The sequence below is a fragment of the Anomaloglossus baeobatrachus genome, chromosome 7 (assembly GCF_048569485.1).
Source record: "Anomaloglossus baeobatrachus isolate aAnoBae1 chromosome 7, aAnoBae1.hap1, whole genome shotgun sequence".
NCBI lineage: Eukaryota > Metazoa > Chordata > Amphibia > Anura > Aromobatidae > Anomaloglossus > Anomaloglossus baeobatrachus.
In genome coordinates, this window is record NC_134359.1 from 69,245,430 (window position 1) to 69,270,534 (window position 25,105).

The window sequence follows — 25,105 nt, forward strand, 5'->3', positions numbered from 1 at the left end:
ATGTAGAGAATACAAAGGATTCACAATAGGTGATGTCACAGCTCACCTCCTCTCCCTCCCTGTTCAGATCATGCCTAGAAAACTCTCCCAGGAGCCACGTTCAGTCTACTGCTTGTTGCTGCTATAATGCATAAATGCTTAACAGCAGCTAAGTCAAGAGTCACTATCCTACTGATCATGTATATAAAATAGAATAAAATATAATCTACAATAAGCAAAAAAAAAAATAGATAAATTATATATATATATATATATATATATATATATATATATATATATATATATATATATATATATATATATAAAAATAAATAAATACACACATACATACATACAATATATTTTATATATATATATAAAGAGAATTTTGTTTACTTACCGTAAATTCTTTTTCTTATAGTTCCGACATGGGAGACCCAAACCATGGGTGTATAGCTACTGCCTCCGGAGGACACACAAAGTACTACACTCAAACGTGTAGCTCCTCCCTCCGGGCTATATACACCCCCTGGATGACAATCTACCCAGTTCAGTGCAAAAGCTGAAGGAGGACATCCACCCATAAGTAGAGATAGAGTAAAACTCGGAATAACCGTAACTCTGACTACTAACAACAGCCGGTGAAACACACGGAACAAAAAAACTGCCAACAGGCAACAGGGAGGGTGCTGGGTCTCCCATGTCGGAACTATAAGAAAAAGAATTTACGGTAAGTAAACAAAATTCTCTTTTTCTTTATCGTTCCTTATGGGAGACCCAAACCATGGGACGTTCCAAAGCAGTCCATGGGTGGGAATAAACCAACTGAGAAGTAGGCAAAACCTAACTTCACAAATGGGCGACAGCCGCCTGAAGAATGCGTCTGCCCAAGCTCGCATCTGCCGAAGCATGAGCATGCACTTGGTAGTGCTTCGAAAAAGTGTGCAGACTGGACCACGTGGCAGCCTGACAAACCTGCTGAGCCGTAAGCCTGGTGCCTGAAAGCCCAGGAGGCACCGACAGCTCTGGTCGAGTGCGCCTTAATCCCTGGCGGGGGAGGCGCCTGAGAACACTGGTAGGCATCGGTGATAGCCGACCTGATCCAACGAGCTAGGGTCGGTTTAGAAGCAGCGAGACCCTTGCGCTGACCAGTGGTTAGCACAAAAAGTGAGGTGCACCGCCTAAAAACGGCAGTGCGTGACACAGATTCGGAGCGCCTGCACCAAATCCAAGGTATGCAACGCCTTTTCAAAGCGATGCACAGGGGCCGGACAAAGAGAAGGCAATGAAATGTCCTGGTTAAGGTGGAAAGGAGACACCACCTTAGGGAGAAAGTCCGGAGACGGACGAAGAACCACCTTGTCTTGGTGAAACACCAAAAAAGGTGACTCCGAAGAGAGCGCAGCCAAATCAGAGACTCTCCTGAGAGAAGTTATGGCTACTAGAAAAACAACTTTCTGTGAAAGTCGAAACAAGGGAACCTCCCTGAGCGGTTCAAAGGGGGGTTTTTGTAAGGCCGTGAGGACCAGATTAAGGTCCCAGGGATCCAAGGGCCTCCGGTAAGGAGGAATGATGTGAGATGCGCCCTGCATGAAAGTGCGCACCTGAGCCAGTCGGGCGATACGCCGCTGGAACAATACCGACAGAGCCGACACCTGTCCCTTGAGGGAATTGAGGGACAGTCCTAGCTGTAGACCGGACTGTAGAAAAGACAGGATGGTCGGCAAGGAGAACGGCCAAGGGGCATGGTCGGAAGAGCGACACCAGGACAGGAAAATCCTCCAAGTCCTGTGGTAAATCTTGGCCGAGGAAGACTTCCGAGCCTGAGTCATGGTGGAGATGACCTCAGAGGGAATGCCTGAAGCCGTTAGGATCCAGGACTCAAGAGCCACGCCGTCAATCTGAGAGCCGCAGAATTCTGGCGGAAGAACGGACCTTGAGAGAGAAGGTCTGGGCGGTCCGGGAGATGCCACGGCACCTCTACGGACAGACGGAGCAGGTCTGGGTACCAAGCTCGCCTGGGCCAGTCCGGAGCAATGAGTATGACTCGACGGCCCTCCATTCTGATCTTGCGCAGAACCCTGGGCAAGAGCGCTAGAGGGGGAAACACATAGGCCAGACGGAACTGAGACCAATCTTGAACCAGTGCGTCTGCTGCGAAGGCTTGAGGATCGTGGGAGCGAGCCACGTAAACCGGAACCTTGTTGTTGTGCCGGGATGCCATTAGGTCCACTTCCGGAGTGCCCCACTTGCGGCAGATTGATCTGAACACTGACGGGTGCAGGGCCCACTCGCCGCTGTCCACGGTTTGACGGCTGAGATAATCGGCCTCCCAGTTTTCCACGCCTGGGATGTGGACTGCAGACATGGTGGACTTGGAGTCCTCCGTCCACTGGAGGATTCGTTGAACCTCCAACATCGCCAGACGGCTGTGAGTCCCGCCCTGGTGATTGATGTAGGCAACAGCTGTCGCGTTGTCCGACTGAACTCGAATGTGCTTGCCCGCCAACAGGTGGTGAAAGGCTAGGAGAGCTAGAAACACAGCTCTAAACTCCAGCACATTGATCGAGAGGGCTGATTCGGACGGAGTCCAAGTGCCCTGAGCTCGGTGATGGAGAAATACTGCTCCCCAACCGGAGAGGCTGGCATCCGTGGTGAGGATCACCCAGGACGGAGTCAGGAAGGAGCGGCCCTGGGACAGAGAGAGAGGCCGAAGCCACCACTGAAGGGAGCTCCTGGTCTGTGACGACAGAGCCACCTGCCTGTGCAAGGAAGAGATCCGCTTGTCCCAACAGCGGAGAATGTCCAGCTGCAGGGGACGCAGATGGAACTGAGCAAAGGGAACCGCTTCCATGGACGCCACCATCTGACCCAGCACCTGCATGAGGTGTCTGATGGAATGACGGCGGTGCCTCAGCAGAGAGCGCACCGCCAGACGAAGGGACTGCTGTTTGACTAAGGGCAACTTGACAAGTGCCGGCAGAGTCTCGAATTGCATCCCTAGGTACAAAAGCACCTGGGTCGGGATCAGAGTGGACTTGGGCAGGTTGACAAGCCACCCGAACTGAACTAGCGTGGCGAGAGTGAGAGAGACACTCCGCTGGCAGTCTGCACTGGATGAGGCCTTGACTAGAAGGTCGTCCAGGTAAGGAATCACTGCCAACCCCTGAAGGTGCAGGACCGCAACCACTGCTGCCATGACCTTGGTGAATACTCGAGGGGCCGTGGCTAAGCCGAAGGGGAGAGCCACGAATTGAAAATGTTCCTCTCCGATCGCAAAGCGTAGCCAACGCTGGTGTGAAACCGCAATAGGCACATGCAGATAGGCATCTCTGATGTCGATGGATGCCAGAAAATCTCCTTGGGTCATTGATGTAATGACCGATCTCAGAGATTCCATGCGAAAGTGCCGCACCTGAACATGCTTGTTGAGAAGCTTGAGGTCCAGGATGGGTCGGAAGGAACCGTCCTTTTTGGGGACTAGAAAGAGGTTTGAGTAGAAACCGCTGAACCGTTCCCGGGCGGGAACCGGAACAATTACACCGTTGGCCTGCAGGGATGCCACGGCCTGAGAGAAGGCGGCGGCTTTGGAGCAGGGGGGGTGGACAGAAAAAATCTGTTTGGCGGGCTTGAAGAAAATTCTATCCTGTAGCCGTGGGAGATGATATCCCGCACCCAATGATCGGAGACGTGTTGCAACCACACGTCGCCAAAGTGGGAGAGCCTGCCACCGACCAAGGACGTTGCTGGCGCGGCTAGATAGTCACGAGGAGGCTGCCTTAGTGGCAGCGGCTCCTCCGGTCTTTTGAGGACGCGGCTTTGCGCGCCAGTTGGATTTACGATCCTTGGCTGCGGTAGTGGACGAGGTCGAGGGCTTAGAGGACGACCAGTTAGAGGAACGAAAGGAACGAAACCTCGATTGGTTCCTGCCCTGGACAGGTTTCTTGGGTTTAGCTTGTGGCAGGGAAGTACTCTTCCCGCCAGTAGCTTCCTTAATTATGTCATCCAGCTGTTCCCCAAACAGCCGGGACCCAGTAAAAGGGAGACTCGCAAGGTACTTCTTAGAGGAAGCGTCTGCTTTCCACTCTCGGAGCCACAAGATCCTGCGGATCGCGAGGGAGTTAGCGGAGGCCACCGCAGTGCGGTGAGAAGCCTCCAGGATGGCAGACATGGCGTAGGATGCAAAAGCCGAAGCTCGAGAAGTTAAGGCATCCGTCTCAGGAATAGAGTCCCTGGAGAGGGAATGAATCTCTGCCAGAGAAGCAGAGACTGCCTTAAGAGCCCACACTGCCGCAAAAGACGGGGAGAACGAGGCTCCTGCCGCCTCATATACAGACTTGGCCAGAAGGTCAACCTGGCGGTCAGTGGGATCCTTAAGAGAAGTGCCATCAGCCACAGCTACGACTGTGCGGGCTGAGATTCTGGACACCGGAGGGTCTACCTTTGGGGACTGTGCCCATTCCTTAACCACCTCTGGTGGAAAAGGAAAACGGTCATCTGAACTACGCTTCGGAAAACGTTTGTCAGGACAGGCCCTGGGCTTGTTAACAGTGGTCTGAAAGCTGGAGTGGTTAAAAAACATACTCCTAGGTTTCTTAGGAGAGGTAAACTGGTGTACCTCTACCAGAGAGGGTTGTTCCTCTGACTCTGGTGGGTTGAGGTTCAGTACGGAGTTAATGGACGCAATCAAGTCACTAACATCCGCATCACCCTCAGACAAGTCAATGGGGTACATAGAGGCAGCGTCTGAGCCCACAGTAAACGAATCTTCCTCGCCCTGCACCTCGGCCTGTGAATCAGAGCCGTGGGACGAGGAAGGAGAAGGTTCCCTGCGTCTCCGTTTAGGGGGACGGGGTCCTAGGACATGCTCTGAGGGCTCTGCCGAGCTAGGAGCCGCAGAGACACCCTGAGAGGGGGGCTGATGCATGGACAGCAGTGTCCGGGACAGCTGCCCCATGGAGTTGGCAAAAGACTGGGAAATAGCTTGTGAAAAGGAAGCTACCCAAGCCGGGGGTTCAGTCACCTGGGCCGGAGCAGCCAGAGGGACCCCTGAGGCGGCTCCAGGCTGAGACACAAACATGTTAGCACAGGCATCACAATGTGGGTATGTGCTTGGCTCTGGCAGAATGAGCTTACATGCAGTGCATATAGCGTACATGTTTGCAGCCTTGCTCCTAGTAACAGACATGCTGCTGAGGTGGAAGCTCTGCAGCCAGAATACACTCCTGCAGAATGTCTGAGAGTGTAATAAAAGTCCACAACCAGAGGTTGTGGCTTACCAGCCCTTGCTCTCTGTGTGCCCTCCGGATTCCACCACTCCTCTTGAGAAGCGTCAGCCTTCTAACAGTATGCAGCTGCAGCAGCCAGCGTCTTACAGTGCAAGAACGCTGAAAAAATGGCGCTAGGAGAAGAGGGGGGGCGTGTATAAGCCCCAAGAGCGGGAAAACACGGAGGGCAGAGAGATACAGGAAGAAATACAGGGGAGGGAACATCTCCCCAGAGAGGAGTGCCCTCCCCTCTGCTGGTCGGGCGGTGGGCGGCGCTGTATGCAAAACATGCAGAGAAGCCAAAACCGAAACTAGGCCCAAACTGAAGCCGGGGCCTAGATTTTAAAATGCGGCCGACGAGCAGGCACCTTCGGCGCGGTTCTCAGGGGAAACCCCCAGAATCGGCCGGAATTAACAGTAACGCTAAAGCACATACTGTCCCCCCAATAAAAGTACCCGGGACCCCTGAAAAAACGTCTCAATACTTAGCTTTTGAGACGCAGGGCCATGTCCCTGAGTGGGGGTTAACGCTCCTTCCAGCAGGGACCAGACAGGGCTGCGGATGGAGACCGGCCTCCTGCAAGCAGAGAGGACCGTGATGGCTCCCACTTCAAACAGAGCCTCGACAGAGGATGCGAAGGAGCTCGGCATGTGAAGGCTCCAGCCTTATTAAAGTCAACCTTAACAGCACCCGACAGAGTGGGGTGTGAAGGGACATGCCGGGAGTCCAGACTGGACCCGCTTTTCTTCCAAATCTTTAAAATAAAAAAAAAAAATATCAGAGAATGCAAGTGTGTGATCCTCCTGAAACACAAAGCATTGAACAGGGTAGATTGTCATCCAGGGGGTGTATATAGCCCGCAGGGAGGAGCTACACGTTTGAGTGTAGTACTTTGTGTGTCCTCCGGAGGCAGTAGCTATACACCCATGGTTTGGGTCTCCCATAAGGAACGATAAAGAAATATATATATATATATACACATATACATATACACACACACACATTATATATATATATATATATATATATATATATATATATATATAAAATATGACATAACAATATGTGTCTGGTTATAATACTTTATTACTAAATGATCACTTAAAGGGGTAGTTCACTACTTTTACATTGATGGCCTATCCTTAGGATAGCCAATCAATGTAAAAGTAGTGGCCAGCGTCTTTAAATAAACCACAAGGTGACACATTTCATCGATGTGTGATTGGAGAGGGTCTAACACTCCCCGTTCCTCATCGATCAGCTGTTCTCGGTGCCAGCGTCGGTAGCTGGAAATGCTCAGCTTTTGAGCTGCACCTTGAATGGATAGGAGCCACAGCCAGGTACTGCAAATACGCCTCCCATTCAAATCAATAGGAGGCCGATGTGCAATACCTGGCGGCGGCTGCTATAAGACGACGGGGCAGCTCCGGAACTGAGCAATTCCTGCTGCTGCTGACACTGAGAACAGCTGATTGGTGGGGGTGTGGGGTGTTGGACCCTGGCTAATTAGCTATTGATGACCTATGCTAAGGATAGCAATCAATCCAAAAGTAGTGGACAACCCCTTTAAATAAACCACATCAAGGTGACACAGTCCCGTTAAGTGTGAATATACACTATCCGTAAAGTTACTTCTGCTGGCGGTTATAGATTGTGTAATTGGGTGTAATACCTCCTGGGCGACTCCATGAAATTCTAGCGCTATCTGCAGCAGGTTCTGCCGGAACTCTAGCTGGCTCGCCTGCCGATAGCAGACATCGCTGAGCCGCTGCTGCAAACTCTTCAGCTCCACCAGATCTTCCTCATCGCCAGCGTTTAAGAGCGCCGCAATCTGCTGATTCAGCTCAACGTACACAGCAAACCACTCCTGGAATAAAGAACAGGAAAAGTTGCAAACCGTATAAATTTTCCATGAAAGAAAGAAAAAAGTTATATCAAAAAAGCAACATAATAAAGTATTGAGAGCGAGTTCAACATCAAATACAGAAAATAGGAATGCAGCATAATAATAATATAAATTATTCAAAATTTCTGAGTCTCGGCATGGCTGTCACACTGTTTACGGGTCCGATCATTAGCTCTCATGCATATTCACCGCTTCCCCCGCCCACTCTCTGTAACAGCGTCTATGATTGGTTGCAGTCCTGCTTCCCCAGTCCACCCTCTATGATTGGCTGCACTCAGAATGTCGCGTGCCTGCATCTGTGAATGGTTGTGGAGTGTAAAAATAAATAATTGAAAAAAAAATGGCATGCATTCCCCCAAAATTTTGATACCCCGCCATCACATTTTTTGGTGCATTTTATTGCCAGGTGATGCAGATTTGGTGCAGATATGTCTGCAACTAAATACTAAATATGCTCACATTGTCTAATCCGGTAATCTAGCATTGACTTCAATGACTTCACCTGGGGGTTCCAACTCTGTCCTCAGTGAAAGTGCTGCTGGATTGTCAGATTACGGGACACGGACATGACCTGCAATCCAACAGTGGCTTCAACTCTCACAGAGGCCAGCCATGGGCTCCGGCAGAGACTGCGGCTGAGGCGGAGACTAGGGCTCGAGCTGTGGTGGAGGCTGATGCTGCCGTGCTGGGGCAGCTGTGCTTGGGCTGCGATGGCTGCTGCGGCGGAGACTGGGGCTCGAGCTGTGGTGGAGGCTGATGCTGCCGTGCTGGGGAAGCTGTGCTTGGGCTGCGATGGCTGCTGCGGCGGAGACTGGGGCTCGAGCTGTGGTGGAGGCTGATGCTGCCGTGCTGGGGTAGCTGTGCTTGGGCTGCGATGGCTGCTGCGGCGGAGACTGGGGCTCGAGCTGTGGTGGAGGCTGATGCTGCCGTGCTGGGGCAGCTGTGCTTGGGCTCGGGCTGCTGCTACGGTGGAGACTGGGTCTCGAGTTGTGGTGGAGGCTGATGCTGCTGTGCTGGGGCAGCTGCGCTTGGGCTGCGGTGGCTGCTGCTGCGGTGGAGGCTGGGGCCTGGGCTGCGGTGAAGGCTGCTGCTGCCATGCTGGGGCAGCTGTGTTGGGGCTCGGGCTGTGGCGACTTCAAAGAAATAGCGCCCAGAGTCATCGCAGATTGAACTCTAGGCTAAATGGCAAGCAGAGATCTCATCTGCGCAAGCGCCACCTCCGGGCGCCATTTTCCTGAAGTCCGCTGGAGGGAGATCAATGGGCCAGAGGTGGCGCCTGCGCAGATGAGAGCTTGAGCCGAGAGTTCCAACTATGCACACGCCAACTCCTGGGAAAATTATTTGAAGTCCACACTGCCCGACCCGCAGCGCCAGTAAAGCCACTGGAGACCCCTGCACAGCAGCACCAGCCGCCGGAGACCACGCGCAGCTGCTGCAGCAGCTGGAGACTCTGCACAGCAGCTGCTGACACTGTACAGCCGCCCCTGAAACATTATTGCTTGGAAGATATTTGGAACACACACACTGCAACCAAGTGGGATGAGTTTTTCTAAAGGAATATGCTTAACACAATTAAAGAAAAAAGAACTATTTACTCTTTACATCCAGTGTCGTCCCCACCGGTCCTGGAATAGATGACCTCCTGTGCAGCAGCCACGTGTCCACTGCAGCCAATCACTTGCAAGCAAACACTGATCGCCGAGGTCGGGTGCAGAGGCAATTTGACTGATGGGCAGAATGTCATCCATGCAGGACTGGTGGAAGGGAATCTACAGAGTGGTGGTCCTTCATCGGTTGGGGCATCAATAGAAAATTATACTGCCGATTTCTATATTTTAACTGTTTTCATCTTTTAAAAAAAGTACTTAAAAACCCGACTAGGACTGCTCACCCTTGAACTGTAATATATAAACTGCCCAATGTATTGCCAATGGTAAGGATTCCTTTTTGGACTAGATAAAGGCTCCACATATGACCCCTGGGCCTTGACGACGGAAGTGGGAGAAGGACACACATGGGCATTTGATTTCCCCTAATTTATGAGTTGCTCGTTTATAAAGGGGAACCCTGGATTTATGGTGCATGCATTCTATCCCTCCTGAACAAGTGTCCTCTGCAATAAACGCCATTAAGTCCACTTTGTTTATCTGGTTGTAAATAGCTTCTTTAATGAGTCCCTCGCAGTGATCTCCACTATATTTAGTAAGCGGAGCGCAGGCAATGACCCGGGATAAGCTTCAGCTATTCTACTAATGCGGAGTATCCGGGCAGGTAATAATAGTAACTTGTGACAGAGGAGATCACGTCAAATATAAAGCGCGGCTGGTACATTAATGACTGTACACCACGCGCTCAGAGTCCGGGATACGGTCCCCATTGTCATAGATTAAAACATGGCTACCGTGTCCAGAGAGGGGGGGGGGGGGGTAACATAGCCTTACTTTTTTACTGTGCATTTTTATTTTTGTGTATAACTTTTATTTTTGTGTATGAACAGTATAAATGGCATAAATACATTTATTCTGCGCTTCACTGAAAGATTTTTTTCCCCAGTTTGTTCCACAGCGTTTGTCACAACAGGTTCATTTTATGATTTTATTTTCATCTCATTGCAGGACTTATTACAGAGGTGGCAACACTAATATTGTATATGGTGCCTTCACTTTTTTGCCACCGTACAGGACTTTTTAAAGGCAACCTGTCACCAGGTTTTGCCCCTATAAGCTGCGGCCACCACCAGTGAGCTCTTATATACAGCATTCCAGAATACTGTATATAAGAGCTCATGGCTTAACTTATTAACTCATTAACAAAATAAATAAATTAGCTCATTAACTTAAGCTCAAATCCCTAGGTTTTGAGTATTTTTAGGAGATTTCTGCTCCAAAAGTTTCTGCTCCAAAAACTCTGTTTCAATTAGCACATGGTCACATTGTTTTTTTGGGAGCAGAAACTCTAAAAATCCTCCTCAAATACTTAAAATGTTCTAGTCTCCAAGACTTTTCCCGTGCCGCGCCAGTTTTCTGGAATGTACTACCCCAAAGAATGCGACTAATATCCAGCCCCCAAGTTTTTAAGCGTACATTAAAAACACTTCTCTTCAGACAAGCTTATCATAATAACTTACTAACCTAACTCTCCCCCGTCCCACCTTTTAAATGTTACTCGTAACCTTCTCTCTCCTATTTCTGTCCTCACATCCTACATACAACCAATAGCACGTAAGGGCACCCAAAAGGTTACTGTCAAAAGACCAGATCATTCATCTTTATATGTAACTAATTAACTAGCATAACAACGGCCGGACAGATCTACAAGTGTGCTTCACCTTTTGTGTCCCCCTTCTTCCCCATAGATTGTAAGCTTTCGAGCAGGGCCCTCATTCCTACTATAGCTGTTGAATTATGTACTATTTTGTTTTGTATTTGTCTATACAACCCCCCCCACCAGATTGTAAAGTGCTGCGGAATATGTTAGCGTTATATAAATAAACTTTATTATTATTATTATTAGTGATCTGTTAATGTACTGATTGTGGTTCTGGTGATGTATTCATGTAAGTAACACTTTAATTTTTTTTTGCAGCCCTTGGGATTGGTTCAGCATGGTAATGTGGCCCTTGGACAAAAAAAAAAAAAAATGTTGTGCACCCCTGGTATAGGGGTAGAGACCCTGATTCCAGCAATCTATCACTGGGCTGCTTGCTTTAGTTTTGATAATCTCCTGCTGATAACACAGTGATTTCATCGCTAGAGGACTAGTAAACCTGTTGACATGTAGTCCTCCATATTGATGAGCTCTACAGTATATAACCCCGCCACACCACTGATTGACAGCATTCTGTGTACACTCTGCATAGGCACAAAGCTCTCAGACAGCGGTGTGGAGTGATACACAGCTCAGCATTTTGAGACCTCTGCAGCAGATAATACAGTGATTTAAGAAAACTAAACTTCAGCAAGCAGCCCAAGCAAGTGATACTTTCTTGGAATCAGGGTCTCTGCACCTACATCATACTGCTCTCAGATGAGGCAGCAATAACCGGATGACAGATTCACTTTAAAGAACATAAAAGGCAATGACAAAGTAAACCTCACATGTGGCATTTAACTTCCTAAAACATCTCGGCATAACACCCAATTACACTGTGCTGACTCTCACCCCCACTTACATTGTGCTGACTCTCACCCCCAATTACACTGTGCTGACTCTCACCCCCAATTACACTGTGCTAACTCTCACCCCCAATTACACTATGCTGACTCTCACCCCCAATTACACTGTGCTGACTCTCACCCCCAATTACACTGTGCTGACTCTCACCCCCAATTACACTGTGCTGACCCTCACCCCCACTTACACTGTTCTGACTCTCACCCCCACTTACACTGTGCTGACTCTCACCCCCACTTACACTGTGCTGACTCTCACCCCCACTTACACTGTGCTTTCCCCCCCACTTACACCGCGCTGACTCTCACCCCCACTTACACCGCGCTGACTCCCCCCCCACTTACACCGCACTGACTCTCCCCCCCACTTACACCGCGCTGACTCTCACCCCCACTTACACTGCCCTGACTCTCATCTTCACTTACACTGTGCTGACTCTCACCCCCACTTACACCATGCTGACCCTCACCCCCACTTACACCATGCTGACCCTCACCCCCACTTACACCACGCTGACTCTCCCTCCCACTTACAGCACGCTGACTCTCACCCCCACTTACACTGTGCTGACTCTCACCCCCACTTACACTGTGCTGACTCTCACCCCCACTTACACTGTGCTGACTCTCACCCCCACTTACACTGTGCTGACTCTCACCCCCACTTACACTGTGCTGACTCTCACCCCCACTTACACTGTGCTGACTCTCACCCCCACTTACACTGTGCTGACTCTCACCCCCACTTACACTGCGCTGACTCTCACCCCCACTTACACTGTGCTGACCCTCACCCCCACTTACACCACGCTGACCCTCACCCCGACTTACACCACGCTGACTCTCACCCCCACTTACACTGTGCTGACTCTCACCCCCATTTACACTGTGCTGACTCTCACCCCCACTTACACTGTGCTGATTCTCACCCCCACTTACACTGTGCTGACTCTCACCCCCACTTACACTGTGCTGACTCTCACCCCCATTTACACTGTGCTGACTCTCACCCCCACTTACACTGTGCTGATTCTCACCCCCACTTACACTGTGCTGACTCTCAATCTCTTCGTGTTTCTGTTGTAAGGCCTGCGAAGCTCGGATAGAGTCACCGATCCCCCATTGTGTTCTCAGCTGCTCTGACCCGGGTCCTTCCAGCCAATTTACAACCTGCAATAAAGACAGATGTCATCAATCCTGAATTATTTAGATTATTTAGAGAAAGGAACTGGATAATGCACGCAGAGGAAAGAAGACATAAAATGCACATTCAAGTATACAAAACAATATTAAATCTGGAGGACACAAAAGGCTCAGAAAAGGCCTCTCGGGGGTCAGCCAAAGACAATTATGTTTACAAAAAGTAAAAGAAAAAAGCATTTGATTCCAAAATCTACTTGGCAAAAAGAATTAAATGTATATACTGGGAAAAGGGGGTCATATCTTAGGAATAAAAATAGAAACCATGCCAAATTTAGAGGAACTGCGACATTTATACCAGGTAAAAATATGACATATTTATGGCACACCTATGAAAGTTTTTATCTTCTTAATATATTGCACTCATCATCATTATATATAACCCTTTGTACTTCCAATTGCTCATTTTTCCTTTCTACCCAGTTAATTCTTCTTTCCATTAGGTCTTAGACATCACATGATTAAAAGCAGACTAGCTGAATCCTTCTAAGCTCTATGAAGAAACAGGAAGTCTATTTTTCCTTGCATGAGTCATCATTAGAACTACAAAGTTTTAAGTCAGTTAAGTATTTTGTAGGGGAACGGGATTGGTAAGCAGAGTATTGATCTTTTTAGATCGTAGTAAGCAGTTTGTTATATTGCACCATTATACCGTTATATCTTGGTGCCACCACTGATTCTTGCAGATCCAAATTAAGACTTCTTCCATATGAAGCTTTGTCAGGGTTCCCAACTAAGACATGACTTATATAATCGGAGAAGACACTTCCAAGACTACCGATTACTTTTCGATCACATCACACTCCTTCCCTGACCTGAGACCCTTACACTCGGTAAACAGTTTTGCAATAACAAGCTACATAAAAGATTAGGCATATATACTGGGTAATACTGGTTCCTCTGACATGTTTTTTTAATAACATACGTTTGTGTGTGTTGGGGCACTTGGGTTTATCCTAGTGACAAATTCTCGTTAAAGTTTTTTATCTGTATGAGAAAGTGATAGCATTATGCTGTGATATGATATCACTCTCTGTTTGCTGGGTACCCGACTTTCAGGAAGTCCCACCATTATGGAGAATGAAGTGATGGCACTCTGCCACCCGATGTACAAGCTCCTTCAAATATTCACCGATTCCCAACACTCATTTGTCTGGATCTTGTTTTCAGATTATAAGACTGAAGATCATTTATAGCTATAAAGCTTAAATACAATACTCTTAGGAATCCTTGAGATCCATTCTAAAAGGAATATATGAGAAAGTTGCATTTAAAGGGAACCTGTACACTGGAGCCACCACCAGTAGCCCTTATATACAGAATTCCAAAATATTGTACATAAGAGCCCAGGCTGCTGTGAATAACAAAGAACACTTATTATATTCACCTCAGGGGGGGCGGGGTGGTCCGATGGGTGTCGCTGCTCCCCAGTCCACCACCTCCTCTCTGCTGCAATCATGATTGTCCTCCTACCCAGCCCGGTGTGGATGATGCGTCCTACGTCATCCAAATAGGCCAGAGTTGCGGTCCTGCGCAGGCGCACTTTGTCCTGCCCTGCTAAGGGCATAAGAAAGTACTGAAATGTGCAGGCACAAGGAAAGGTCAAAGACCGCCTGCGCATGCGCACTACAATACTTTGATCTGCTCTCAGTAGGCAGATCAAAGTGTGCTCAATGCCAGCCAGTGTGGATAACGTAGATGCGTCATCCACACTGGGCTGGGTAGGAGGAAGACTATGATCGCAGAAGAGAGGAGGCGCTGGACCGGAGAGCAGCGACAGCCATCAGACCGGAGAGCAGCGACACCCAGCGGACCAGAGAGCAGCGACACCCAGCGGACCAGAGAGCAGCGACACCCAGCGGACCAGAGAGCAGCGACACCCAGCGGACCAGAGAGCAGCGACACCCAGCGGACCAGAGAGCAGCGACACCCAGCGGACCAGAGAGCAGCGACACCCAGCGGACCAGAGAGCCGCGACACCCAGCGGACCAGAGAGCCGCGACACCCAGCGGACCAGAGAGCAGCGACACCCAGCGGACCAGAGAGCAGCGACACCCAGCGGACCAGAGAGCAGCGACACCCAGCGGACCAGAGAGCAGCGACACCCAGCGGACCAGAGAGCAGCGACACCCAGCGGACCAGAGAGCAGCGACACCCAGCGGACCAGAGAGCAGCGACACCCAGCGGACCAGAGAGCAGCGACACCCAGCGGACCAGAGAGCAGCGACACCCAGCGGACCAGAGAGCAGCGACACCCAGCGGACCAGAGAGCAGCGACACCCAGCGGACCAGAGAGCAGCGACACCCAGCGGACCAGAGAGCAGCGACACCCAGCGGACCAGAGAGCAGCGACACCCAGCGGACCAGAGAGCAGCGACACCCAGCGGACCAGAGAGCAGCGACACCCAGCGGACCAGAGAGCAGCGACACCCAGCGGACCAGAGAGCAGCGACACCCAGCGGACCAGAGAGCAGCGACACCCAGCGGACCAGAGAGCAGCGACACCCAGCGGACCAGAGAGCAGCGACACCCAGCGGACCAGAGAGCAGCGACACCCAGCGGACCAGAGAGCAGCGACACCCAGCGGACCAGAGAGCAGCGACACCCAGCGGACCAGAGAGCAGCGACACCCAGCGGACCAGAGAGCAGCGACACCCAGCGGACCAGAGAGCAGCGACACCCAGCGGACCAGAGAGCAGCGACACCCGGCGGACCAGAGAGCAGCGACAACTGGCGGACCAGAGAGCAGCGACACCAGGCGGACCAGAGAGCAGCGACACCAGGCGGACCAGAGAGCAGCGACACCCAGCGGACCAGAGAGCAGCGACACCCAGCGGACCAGAGAGCAGCGACACCCAGCGGACCAGAGAGCAGCGACACCCAGCGGACCAGAGAGCAGCGACACCCAGCGGACCAGAGAGCAGCGACACCCAGCGGACCAGAGAGCAGCGACACCCAGCGGACCAGAGAGCAGCGACACCCAGCGGACCAGAGAGCAGCGACACCCAGCGGACCAGAGAGCAGCGACACCCAGCGGACCAGAGAGCAGCGACACCCAGCGGACCAGAGAGCAGCGACACCCAGCGGACCAGAGCGCAGCGACACCCAACGGACCAGAGCGCAGCGACACCCAACGGACCAGAGCGCAGCGACACCCAACGGACCAGAGAGCAGCGACTACCCAACGGACCGGAGAGCAACGACACCCAACGGACCGGAGAGCAGCGACACCCAACGGACCGGAGAGCAGCGACACCCAACGGACCGGAGAGCAGCGACACCCAACGGACCGGAGAGCAGCGACACCCAACGGACCGGAGAGCAGCGACACCCAACGGACCGGAGAGCAGCGACACCCAACGGACCGGAGAGCAGCGACACCCAACGGACCGGAGAGCAGCGACACCCAACGGACCGGAGAGCAGCGACACCCAACGGACCGGAGAGCAGCGACACCCAACGGACCGGAGAGCAGCGACACCCAACGGACCGGAGAGCAGCGACACCCAACGGACCGGAGAGCAGCGACACCCAACGGACCGGAGAGCAGCGACACCCAACGGACCGGAGAGCAGCGACACCCAACGGACCGGAGAGCAGCGACACCCAACGGACCGGAGAGCAGCGACACCCAACGGACCGGAGAGCAGCGACACCCAACGGACCGGAGAGCAGCGACACCCAACGGACCGGAGAGCAGCAACACCCAACGGACCGGAGAGCAGCGACACCCAACGGACCGGAGAGCAGCGACACCCAACGGACCGGAGAGCAGCGACACCCAACGGACCGGAGAGCAGCGACACCCAACGGACCGGAGAGCATCAACACCCAACGGACCGGAGAGCAGAGACACCAACAAACCGGACCGCCCCTTAGGTAAGTATAATGAAAGTGTTTTTAAGTTCTACAGCGCAGCCTGGGCTCTTATATACAGTATTCTGGAATACTGTATATAGGGGCTCACTGGTGGTGGCTGCAGCTCATAGGGGCCAAATCTGGTGACAGGTTCCCTTTAATTCAAACCGTAAAAGCAAAATGAATTCAGAAACCAAGAGAGAATGTAGAATAAATTATTAGTAGTAAGAAGAATCGAATATTGTAACACAATCTGGACTAGCCACTCTTGCAAGAACCTCAATGAACAGACTCCGAGCCTATTGTCTGTAATGAAGTGTCTAATGCGCATGTGCAAACATCGTTTTGAAGAGAGAGCAGGTGAGCTGTGACATCGCCTATTGTGATTGGTGGAGCATGTGTTATCAAGCTGTGTATGGAATTATTACCTATCAGTGTAACCTGCCTCTGCTGATAATGATAGTTGCTAAAAACTCTTCTAATTTATTTGTAAATAAATAGAACACAAAAACCTGATTTAAACAATGTCATGTTCTGATGATGGCTTCTGTTTATAACACCACAATTTACCACTCAGCACTAATCGGCAGTTTTGCCGCAGTGCTGCGCTCTTACCTGCATAACCTTCTGCTGAATCTCGTCCAGCTGCGTGCGTTTGCTCCGCTGCCTGCAGACTTCTTGGTAACGAGTATATTGTTCTCGGAGGGAATCTAGGAGTTTCATAACCTGAGGCTGTGCCAAAAGTTCATCGTCCATCGGAGACCACGCTACACCCCCCTCTGAGCCATTAAAGCGCCGCTGCTGAAGCTCAGACAGCAACTCGTGACCTTCACACGATAAAAAAAATAAAAAATGGTAACAATTAAAAAAAAACAGATAAGGAATTAAAAAAAATAAAATATACTCAAGCAGTTATATGTAAAATATTTGGTCATAATATCCAGACACTTTCTTTTCATACTGACATGCCTCTGGCTATTTGCACTAGGCCTTAGATGTTGTTCTAGATGTTTGCGGATAGTCGGTTCTGGATACATTGTCCACCTTATGTCATTGTGATCTGTGCCCTTATCAGATCTGTCAGATATATAGGGGAAGGTCCGGAAAAAGGTATACGAGTTTTGACATGGAGGCTTTATTGCAGATTTACAGTATGGATTCCTAAATTTAAAATCGTTAGTACAACACGTTATGTCTTCGAGAGGGCTGCTGATAAGTCTGTGGCTTTACCCAGAAAAAGGATGATAGGATGATGAAACTTTACATTTATTGCACATAGTCTCCACTGATGTCAACACACTTCTTACATCATTATTCCAAGTTCTGTAAGCCTAGCAAAAAGAAGGATTTCGGCTGTGCCTCAAACAGGCATCTGTGGTAGCCATGGCATCAGAAATGGCGTCAAATGTGGTACCCTTGAGGTGTTTCTTCAGGGTTGGAAACAGACAATAGTCGGAGGGAGCTACATCTGGTGAATAAGGTGGGTGGTCAACCAGCTGTAAGCCCAGCTCTGCCACTTTTCCTGTGGTCGCGTGTGCAGTGTGAGGCGTTGTCTTGCAGGAACAAGATTCCTTTGGTCAGCTTGCCGCACCTTTTGGCCTTCAGAGCTGCCTTCAATTGGTCCAAAAGTTCAATGTAATACCTTGCATTGATGGTGGAACTCTTTTGGAGGTAGTCCACTAGCAGCACACCCTCCTTATCCCACAACACAGACGCCATCACCTTAGTGGCTGATTTTTACACCCTGAACGTCTTTGGACAAGTAGAACCACTGTGCCTCCACTCTTTTGACTGCTCCTTGTTTTCAGGGACATACAAATAAATCCAGGTCTCGTCCATAGTGACCAGTCCATCCAGGAAGTTCTTGTCAGTCAAGAAACGCTGACAAATGGACTGGGAAGTTGTCACTCGCATGCTTCTCTGATCTGTTGTCAAACATTTGGGGACCCACTTTGCAGTTAGCTTCCTCATGTCTAAATGTTCATGGATAATGACACAAACACGTTCACGGAAAATCCCCATGATGTCTGCTATTGCTTTTGCTGAAATTCATCGATTCTTCAGGATGAGGTTGTGCACAGCATCAACGATCTCCAGTACAACAACCACTCTCGGTCGTCCAGGTCGTTCCACATCATTGGTGCTGAAGTGGCGCGTATTAAATTTGGCAACCCAGTTCTTAACTGTGGAATATGAAGGGCATTGATCCCCCAATGTCTGCAACATATCACCAGGAATATCCTTCACTGCCTTTCCTTGCAGAAACAAGAATTTTATCACTCTTCTGGTCTCAGTTGCTGTGAATATCGCATCAGACTCCGCCATTTTGTTTTCCCACGTGCGTAGAACACTGTTGCCATAAGCAACAAACACAAAATTTTGAACATATAGTAGACACATAAGGCTTTCATGTGATGTAACAATCGTTACAATAGAAACAAAAAAAGATCACAAAGACAAAGATTTATCAGCAGCCCCTTGTATTGATTATTAGTATATATTATAGACACAATCTATGGGTATAACTATGTACTGGGCGCTAAACTACACCCACAGATTATATATATATATATATATATATATATATATATATATATATATATATATATATATATATATATATATATATATATGTACAAATATAACATACATACATACACACACACACACAGTACAAACCAAAAGTTTGGACACACCTCATTCAAACAGTTTTCTTTATTTTCATGACTCTAAAAGTTGTAGATTCACATTGAAGGCATCAAAACTATGAATTAACACATGTGGAATAAAATACTTCACAAAAAAGTGTGAAACAACTTAAAATATGTCTTATATTCTAGGTTCTTCAAAGTAGCCTCCTTTTGCTTTGATTACTACTTTGCACACTGTTGGCATTCTCTTGATGAGCTTCAAGAGGTAGTCACCGGAAACCGTCTGCTAACAGTCTTGAAGGAGTTCCCAGAGATGCTTAGCACTTGTTGGCCCTTTTGCCTTCACTCTGCGGTCCAGCTCACCCCAAACCATCTTGATTGGGTTCAGGTCATGTGACTGGAGGCAAGGTCATCTGGCGTAGTACCCCATCACTCTCCTTCTTAGTCACATAGCCCTTACACAGCCTGGAGGTGTGTTTGGAGTCATTGTCCTGTTGAAAAATAAATGATGGTCCAACTAAACCCAAACCGGATGGAATAGCATGCTGCTGCAAGATGCTGTGGTAGCCATGCTGGTTCAGTATGCCTTCAATTTTGAATAAATCCACAACAGTGTCACCAGCAAAGCACCCTTACACCATCACACCTCCTCCATGCTTCACGGTGGGAACCAGGCATGTAGAGTCCATCCATTTATCTTTTCTGCGTCGCACAAAGACACGGGGGTTGGATCTAAAGATCTCAAATTTGGACTCATCAGGCCAAAGCACAGATTTCCACTGGTCTAATGTCCATTCCTTGTGTTCTTTAGCCCAAACAAGTCTCTTCTGCTTGTTGTCTGTCCTTAGCAGTGGTTTCCTAGCAGCTATTTTACCATGAAGGCCTGCTGCACAAAGTCTCCTCTTAACAGTTGTTCTAGAGATGTGACTGCTGCTAGAACTCTGTGTGGAATTGACCTGGTCTCTAATCTGAGCTGCTGTTAACCTGCGATTTCTGAGGCTGGTGACTCGGATAAACTTATCCTCTGCAGCAGAGGTGACTCTTGGTCTTCCTTTCCTGGGGCAATCCTCATGTGAGCCAGTTTCTTTGTAGTGTTTGATGGTTTTTGCCACTGCACTCGGGGACACTTTAAAAGTTTTCCCAATTTTTCGGACTGACTGACCTTCATTTCTTAAAGCAATGATGGCCACTAGTTTTTCTTTACTTAGAATTTGTATTACGGCAAGAAAAAAGCAGCTAACAGTATTCAGTAGGATTATCAGCTGTGTATCCACCAGACTTCTGCACAACGCAACTGATGGTCCCAACCCCATTTATAAGGCAAGAGATCCCACTTATTAAACCTGACAGGGCATACCTGTGAAAAGTGAAAACCATTTCCGGTGACTACCTCTCCAATGCCAAGAGTGTGCAAAGCAGTAATCAAAGCAAAAGATGGCTACTTTGAAGAACCTAGAATACAAGACATATTTTCAGTTGTTTCACACTTTTTTGTGAAGTATTTCATTCCACATGTTTTCATTCATAGTTTTGATGCCTTCAATGTGAATCTACAATTTTTAGAGTCATGAAAATAAAGAAAACTCTATATATATATATATATATATATATATTTTTTTTTTTTTTTCCTTAGCATTGAGAGAAAGCAGCATATAGTGATGAGTAGTGCGGATGGTTTCTCATCATCGTAGCAAAGGCCTTCCGCCGTTCTTTTACTTATTTACATCACTATCATCGACATGTCTCTCCTTTTTTGGGTCTGGACACATTTGATGCCATTACTGGAGATGTTATAGCATCATTTCTCCAAAAAATGAAAGTTTGCAACAATAGTTTGGTCCAGGTCTTGTGGCCACAGCAGGGAAGCTAAATACACCTGCATACAGTGTAAGTGAGGCTCTAGACTGTGTTCACACTACAATACAGGATTCCCACTGGTCTCTTTCCTTCCTCGTCTGGTGAGGACCGCGTATCATCACTGCAGCCAATCACTGACCACGGTGGTAACACATTGGTCACTGCTCCGGGCACTGATTGGCTGCAGTAGTGATGCACCGCCCTGCCGGAGGAGCAAGCAAGTAGAAAAACGGGGTACGGAGAAGCGTTGTCGGATTCGTGGGCGAGTGTAACTGTTTTTAAGCCTTGAGGACGGTTTATGCACAGGATTTCCAGACAGCCCCTTTAACAGGCACGACAAGATGCGTCCAAATATCGGCCCATATTATCTGAAACACGGCAAAGTCCCCCATATACTGAAAGCTGAAACTGATGAGGCTTGGAAAATCTGTAGCTCCACCGGTAGGTTTCCACATATGAGGATTCGTTCTCCTAAACTCCATACAGAGCAGCGATTAAGAATTCAGCTGACGATCAGCACAAAGCGGACGCAGCAAAGCGTAGTCAGGAGCAGCAGTAAATATAGGTCCTTGAGTCATTCTTACCCGTCATGTCGTCGTAAATTCTCTAAATTTATTCCTGGCTCTGGGAATTGTGAGCGGCGATGTCAGAGCGAATGTTTTCCCTTGATGTGGAGTCGTATTACTAGTCATGTCTTCCTAATCCTTCCATACATTGTGGATGTAGCTGCAGACACTGACAGGTCTGTATAGATGGGCACCGGGGCACGTACACAGCGTTCTGTGCCTTTACCTCTGATACAATTATTTCACTTCTGATTTCTGAAACTCCTGGACCAGAACCCAGAGCAGCGTCGGGAACCGGATTACTATGGGACTTAGTTACTTTACAATACAAGAATCGTTTGGGGTTTACTTGTCCAAAAGCGTAAAAAATAGCCTTTAAATACAGTGGAAACTTTCAATGTGGGGTTTGGGTTAAAGACGCATTTCCATCTCAGGCACTCGTCTTACCACAGAAGAGAATGGGCAGAGCCACCTATGCCTTCTAGTTATTTCTGGCCAGGGGCGTACATAGAAATCACGTGGCCCCATTGTAAAACTCCTAATTGATACCCCCACACAAATTACCCCTACATGACTCCCCAAATGCCAAATACATAGTAAGATGCCCCTACCTAGTTATCCACACATTATAATGTTGTCAGTGCTCGCAATACAGTAAGATATTATATATGGCAACAAAAAACCAGTATGATGCCCCGGAGGTATCCCCTACATATCATGCCAACACAGTATAATGCCCCCCACAGACATATAAAACATCATCATAATAAAAATGGTCCACCACACAGTATTATGGCCCTCACAGACACACAAAACAGCAAAAAGTCCACACGGCCAGACAAGCAGTATTATGGACCTTTCAGCCACTCATACACAGTATCAGGGCCACAGTATTCCCCCACACACAGTATCATGGCCACAGAAACCCCCATATACCGTATCATGGCCACAGCATCCCCCACACAGTATCATGGCCACAGTGTCCCCCCCCACACAGTATCATGGCCACAACATCCACCACACAGTATCATGGCCACAGTATCCCCCCCACACAGTATCATGGCCACAGTATCCCCCCACACAGTATCATGGCCACAGTATCCCCCCCACACAGTATCATGGCCACAGTATCCCCCCACACAGTATCATGGCCACAGTATCCCCCCCACACAGTATCATGGCCACAGTATCCCCCCCACACAGTATCATGGCCACAGTATCCCCCCACACAGTATCATGGCCACAGTATCCCCCCCACACAGTATCATGGCCACAGTATCCCCCCCACACAGTATCATGGCCACAGTATCCCCCCACACAGTATCATGGCCACAGTATCCCCCCCACACACAGTATCATGGCCACAGTATCCCCCCACACACAGTATCATGGCCACAGTATCCCTCAACACACAGCATCATGGCCACAGCATCCGCCACACACAGTATCAGGGCCACAGTATCCCCCACACACAGTATCATGGCCACAATATGCCCCCACACACAGTATCATGGCCACAGCATCACCCCACACACAGCATCATGTCCACAACGTCCCCCACACAGTATTAAGGCCACAGCATCCCCCACACACAGTATCATGGCCACAGCATCCCCTCACACACAGCATCATGGACACAGCATCCCCTCCCACACAGTATCATGGCCAAAACATCCCCCCCTCCCACACAGCATCATGGCTACAGCATCCCTCAACACATAGTATGATGCTTTCCCAGCCCTCAACACAGTATGATGGTCCACACAGGACCCAACATACAGTACCATGGTCTCCAAAAGCATCCCACACAGAGTATAAGGCCCCCAATACACAGATAGTATCAAACCCAAAGAGCTCCCCTCACAGTTGACCCCCCACCCACAGCCTCCTCATTGCTTTCTCCTCCCCATAGTAGCATACATATACGGTTATCTGCAGGTAATAGCGTTTTAAACCTAACAGGTTGCCTTTAAGGACTCTAATTTCTCATTATACAAACTCAGTACATTACAGAACATGCCAGCCAAAGCCTTGATAGGCTGCAGATCACACCACAACCACTGGGTGGCCATCACATAGAATAAACATCTCCCAGCAGAGCGCCACAAAATCAGGATTTTTTTCCATAAACCACCCAAAATAACTCCTACCACTCGTCTTAGGTTAACCCCTTAACGACCACGGGCAGTTAATATTACGTCCTAGCGGTCATCATGTTACTGCCCGTGGTCTGCTGCCGGCAGCATGCAGCGATCGGCGCACATCTCAGCTGATGTTCAAAGCTGAGATGTATGCCTGCTAGGCACGAGCAGACAGAATCGTTATCTGCTCGTGCCGTTTAATCCCTTAAATGGCGCTGTCAATATGTGACAGCGCCATTAAAACAGCATCTGCGCTAAACATTTACTTACCGCTCGATACCGGAAGTCATGTGACGCGATCACGTGACTTCCGGTGGTTGTCATGGTAGCACAGGGTCATGTGATGACTCCTGTTCTGCACATGAACTACTTTCAGTTTCACTCGGCCCGGAGCTGAGTGAAGCAGAAAGTGAACGTATCTGTTGTTTACAGATGTGTAGCTGTGATCAGCAGATAGGGCAGAGCGATCGGATTGTTGATCCTTATAGCCCCCTAGGGGGACTAGTGAAATAAAAAAAAAAAAGTTTTAAAAAATTAAAAAAAACCCCTAAAAGTTCAAATCACCCCCCTTTTGCCCCATTGAAAATTAAAGGGTTAAAAAAATAAAAAATATACACATATTTGGTATAGCTGCGTTCAGAAACACCCGATCTAGCAAAATATAAAATCAATTAATCTGATCAGTAAACGGTGCAGCGGCAAAAAAATTCCAAACACCAAAATTACGTTTTTTAGTCGCCACAATTTTTGCGCAAAATGGAATAACAGACGATCAAAACGAAGCATTTGCGCAAAAATGAAACCATTAAAAACGTCAGGTCGAGACGCAAAAAATAAACCATCACTGAGCCATAGATCCCGAAAAATGAGAATGCTACGGGTCATGGAATATGGCGTAAAACGAGCTCCACTTTTTTCGGACAACTTGCTATTTTTTTTTTAACACCTTATATAAAAGTAAACCTATACTATACATGTTTGGTGTCTACGAACTCGCACTGACCTGAGGCATCACACTGACACATCAGTTTTACCATATAGTGAACACAGTGAATAAAATATCTCAAAAACAATAGTGCTTTCGCACTTTTTTTGCAATTTCTCCGCATTTGGAATTTGTTTGCCGTTTTCCAGAACACTATATAGTAAAACTTATGGTTTCATTTAAAAGTACAGCTCGTTCTGCAAAAAATGAGCCCACACATGACCATATTGACTGTAAATAAAAAAGTTACGTCTCTCTGAAGAAGAATGGCGGAAAACAAAAAAAAACGGCCGGTCGTGAAGGTGTTAAGGCAAGACGACAGATATGGAAGGAAGCATTTGTAAAGAACATTTTTATAACCAAACACACCTTACCTGTTTGCAGAACCGTTTCTGGATCAACGGAGGGAAGGTAATTGAAATCCATTGACCTAGAGATGAAACATAAATATAGACTTTTATTGCTGTCAATAATTACATGTTTAATTGTCTAATTTCAGCATCTTACACTGACACAATAGTA

At 48.6% G+C, this 25,105-nt stretch overlaps 1 protein-coding gene across 1 annotated transcript in view; it reads right to left on the reverse strand.

Annotated features, from left to right (window-relative positions):
- Positions 1 to 25,105, reverse strand: part of SESTD1 (SEC14 and spectrin domain containing 1) — a 228,432-nt gene that overhangs the window by 53,494 nt on the left and 149,833 nt on the right. The window contains exons 8-11 of the mRNA XM_075317402.1: positions 24,958 to 25,013; positions 16,999 to 17,210; positions 12,373 to 12,495; positions 6,920 to 7,114 (exon numbers count right to left, since the gene is read on the reverse strand). Coding sequence (XP_075173517.1) covers positions 6,920 to 7,114; positions 12,373 to 12,495; positions 16,999 to 17,210; positions 24,958 to 25,013 — 586 coding nt within the window. The remainder of the gene's footprint in view (positions 1 to 6,919; positions 7,115 to 12,372; positions 12,496 to 16,998; positions 17,211 to 24,957; positions 25,014 to 25,105) is intronic.